This window comes from Nesoenas mayeri, assembly GCF_963082525.1.
Source record: "Nesoenas mayeri genome assembly, chromosome: 3".
Taxonomy (NCBI): Eukaryota; Metazoa; Chordata; class Aves; order Columbiformes; family Columbidae; genus Nesoenas; species Nesoenas mayeri.
This window is the reverse complement of record NC_137544.1, coordinates 107,379,829-107,383,543: the sequence shown is the minus strand read 5'-3', so window position 1 is coordinate 107,383,543 and position 3,715 is coordinate 107,379,829. Positions and strand designations below refer to the sequence as shown.

Below are 3,715 nucleotides of genomic sequence, written 5' to 3'. Positions count from 1 at the left end.
TGACAGGCCTGTAGTTGCCAGGGTCAGCTTTGCAGCCCTTTTTGTGGACTGGGGTAACATTGGCCAATTTCCAATCATATGGGACCTCCCCAGTGAGCCAGGACTGTTGGAAGATGATGGAGAGTGGCTTGGCAAGTTCTTCTGCTAGCCCCCTCATCACCCTAGGATAGATCCCATCTGGTCCCATAGACTTGTGAGGATCCAGATGGTTCAGTATCCCTATGTATGGCCTTCCTACCCTCCAGCAGATCAACACTCCCATCCAATTTGGTGTTGTCTGCAAACTTATTAAGGCTGCACTCAAGCCCCACATCCAGATCATTGATATAGAGCTTAAACAGAATTGGCCCCAATACTGAGCCCTGGGGAACATCACTCCTGACCAGTTTCCAACAGGATTGGGTTCCATTCACCACAACTCTTTGGACCCAGCCATCCAGCCAGTTCTTTATGCATCTCAGAGTACATACATCCAGACCATGAGCTGCCAGCTTCTCCAGGAGAATGCTGTGGGATACAGTGTCAAAGGCTTGACTGAAGTCTAAGTATACAACACCCACAGCCTCATGAACATCATTTTAATAAGAAAAATCTCAGCCTCCTTCTCTTAAGACTTCTCAGTGCCAGTTGCTGACCCCCTCTGCCTGCTGAATTAAAGGTATTTGCCCAGATCCGACATCACTCCAACTCCCCACAATTAAACCACAGCCAGAGTAAGGTTTAGTCTCCCTCCCAGGCAGGGTAGTCACTGATCCACTGCAGGCACTTCTACACCCATCTCTGCTTGTAAAGGGAAGCTGTAATGGGTCATGCACATGTGCTCAAGAAACTTATTCTTTGGGCATAATAAACTAGGTCACAAATAAAAGCAAACCCTCCCTCCAAGACAGAAGAAGCTCCAAGAGAACAACACGTCACAGCAATTATTAATTTTTATGTTTACAATAGTCACTTAACAGTGATGCCAAGGGTTTTTTTAACTAGAATTCTGATGTTGGAGTTACTTTATTGGGAAAGCTGTACGAAGACCAAAACAGCTGCTCTAAAATGTAATTACAAAGAAAGGAAAGTTACATAGTTTAACTTGCATAGCATAAGCATACGTAATTAACAGACATACATAAAACCCATTTTAGTTTATGTTATTGCTTTTCTTTCTTTTAGATCTGAGCAACTGGTTGCTGGCCTCTGCTGGAACCAAGGGCAGGCTTACTGGCAGCTACTGTGCAGAAGTTTGATTTGGTTTAGCCAAGGAACAGTGTAAACTACGAAGTCACAAATGGTGTGCTGAGGAGAAAAGGAAAAAAGCAGTTATCAGATTAAGATCAGATTAAGAGCATAAACCAACGTTATTGACCATTGTCCTACACTGATTTATGACCCCATATGATCCACAATGAATGGCACTTTCATGGCTCTCTAGATCTGCACTCTCTTGACAAAGATTCTGGAACATCACTCATTAGCACTTGTTCCACTGACAGAGAAGCTGACCAGTCAGCACTTCTGAAGAACAGGTTACCTCCTTTACCCATTCACCCACAGGAAAGCTTTCAGCATGGGTATTACTCCAACTTAAGCTCTCTGACACAGGTGAGCACACCTGCACAGCTAATCTGTATGTGCACATGTCAAATCATTTCAGTTGTCATAATGGTACACAGCAGCGCTCAGAGAGATGCTTAATGGATCACTTGTGTGCAGTTACACTTCTCATACATGCAGGCAGAAACATCATGTACACAGAGAAGTTAAGCCTACCACTGTAATCAACAGAATTAAGTACTATGGAAGAATGATTCAGGCCAGATCAAAATAGACATGTTTGGTGCTCTCATCTGAAAAGCTAAAGTACTTCTTAAAGAGCATTGCTATTAGACAAGACTCCTTTAACAGCTTGGTAGGTACAGAGAACAGCAGTAATCTGACTCTTGTGATCAGTGTTTAGCCCAAAGCACTATTCTCAGCCACATAAATCTCCCAGGAAAGTATGTCAAGTCAAGCATATGTTATCATGACCATGGGACAAGAGGAGCTGAGAATGCTATGGGGACTCAGGACACTAGACAGAGTCAGGAGACCTGTAGGCATGGCAGAGTTTCCTCCATATATCCTTGTGATCCAGACCACAAAGCACTTTTTAGGAGTACTGAGGCACATAGAGTCCTCAACGCACTACAGCCTCACATCCCACTTACAAAACAGGGTAAAAGGCCCTGTCATCATCATCTGGCAAGACAAGTTCTGCAAGGGCAGTATTTTGCAAGTGTAGACTTGTGAGGACTCTGCTCTTGGCTGGCACAGTCAGGGAACATTGTACTCTCTGTGCTAAGCCAGCCAAAGGGCAGGGGCTGGAAGGGCAGGGGCCAGCACGCCATGCTGTGGAGCCTACCTTAGCCATCTGCGGGGCATCGTGGAAAGCACAGCTCTGGAGATCAGCTGCTGGCTTTGGACAAGTTGTCCGGCCAACCTCAACTTTCATTATGTACTTGATTCCAGACACAATCTGCAACAAGACAAGTGAGCAGAAGCAGCTTTATTTGCAGCACATACAGAACAGCTCTCTGCTGAGAGAAGTCTAGCAGTAAGGCAGTTTTCTGGTTATATGACAGAAACCAGACTCCAGAAATACAGAGGGGATTGCATGCAGCAACCGCCACAGAAGAGGCACTTGGCACCCTTTCAAAATCAGGGAACAAAACCCAAGTAAACAAGTTTCATAGTGCAGCTTCCTTAGTAAACAGTGCCATCTTAAGTCAGCAGCAGCTTAAGAAGTCACTGGCTTCTTCAGTAACACATCACACTCAAGGGCATTCAAACTGACAGCAACCAAGCTACAAAAAAAGGCTTTTATTCACCCTCTGTGGAAAAAAAATGACAGCTTGAACAACTCCTCAAGCTTGAAGCCTATTCTTTCTCCAAAGAAACTCCACAGGCCTCATCTCCAGCTGCTCCCCACAGCATGCCCGCGGCGACCTAACCCACCCCAGCTCCGGCCTGCCCGGCACTTGCCGCCTACAAGCGCGTCCCGACGGGGCCCGGACCAGCTCGGCACCCACCTGCCTCTTAGCGCTTATGACCCGCACCACCCTGCTGGAGTACATGTCGTTGCTGGCCTTGTTGTACTCCGCCATGGCGAAACGCAGAGCCCGCTGCAGGCCCTCGTCGTTGTCGGCGTTGTCAACATCCACCGGGGCCCCCACCGGGCGCGGTCGGTTCTCAGCGCCCAGCACAGCGCCGGCGAGCAGCAGGGCCGCAGCCAGCAGCGCCAGGAACCCCCGCGCTCCCGCCATAGCCGCGCTCTCTGCCACAACACCGCCCGCCGCCGCCATTTTAAAGCCGGCGGGGCGAGGCGGGCCGCGGCCTCCGCCAAAACACACCGCCCCGTCCCGCCTCCTCCCACGGTACAGAGCCCTCCGGCAGCGGCCAGGCTCGGCGGTGCCTCCAGCTCAGCAGGGTGGGGGCCGCGGGGATGCGCCCTTACGCTCCAGACCAAGCTGTGCACCGCCCAGCTGTTTGCGGAGCAGCCCAAGCGTCAGGCTCGGCTGCCTCACACAGGGCTTCGGCGTGAGGGGAATCGGGGTCCCCCGGGACAGGCTTCACAGCCGGCCAAGGTACCCTCCTGAGTCCCTCTTGGAGCTGCTCTCTTTTCAGAAAGGCAAGTGCTGAGAGAAGGAGAGGGTTTCGGTAACCCTGAAAAGTCTTTGCGCTGAGG

The 3,715-nt window shown here is 49.8% G+C and overlaps 1 protein-coding gene across 1 annotated transcript; it reads right to left on the bottom strand.

Moving 5' to 3' along the window:
• Positions 1–561: 561 nt before the first annotated feature.
• Positions 562–3,436, bottom strand: LOC308039039 (cystatin-like). Its single transcript, XM_080342062.1, has 3 exons — positions 3,060–3,436; positions 2,393–2,506; positions 562–1,287 (listed from the first exon to the last, which is right to left on the bottom strand). Exons 1-3 carry the CDS (start codon positions 3,330–3,332, stop codon positions 1,210–1,212), a joined length of 465 nt encoding a protein of 154 aa, XP_080198188.1. The 5' UTR covers positions 3,333–3,436; the 3' UTR covers positions 562–1,209.
• Between the last annotated feature and the right edge of the window lie 279 nt (positions 3,437–3,715).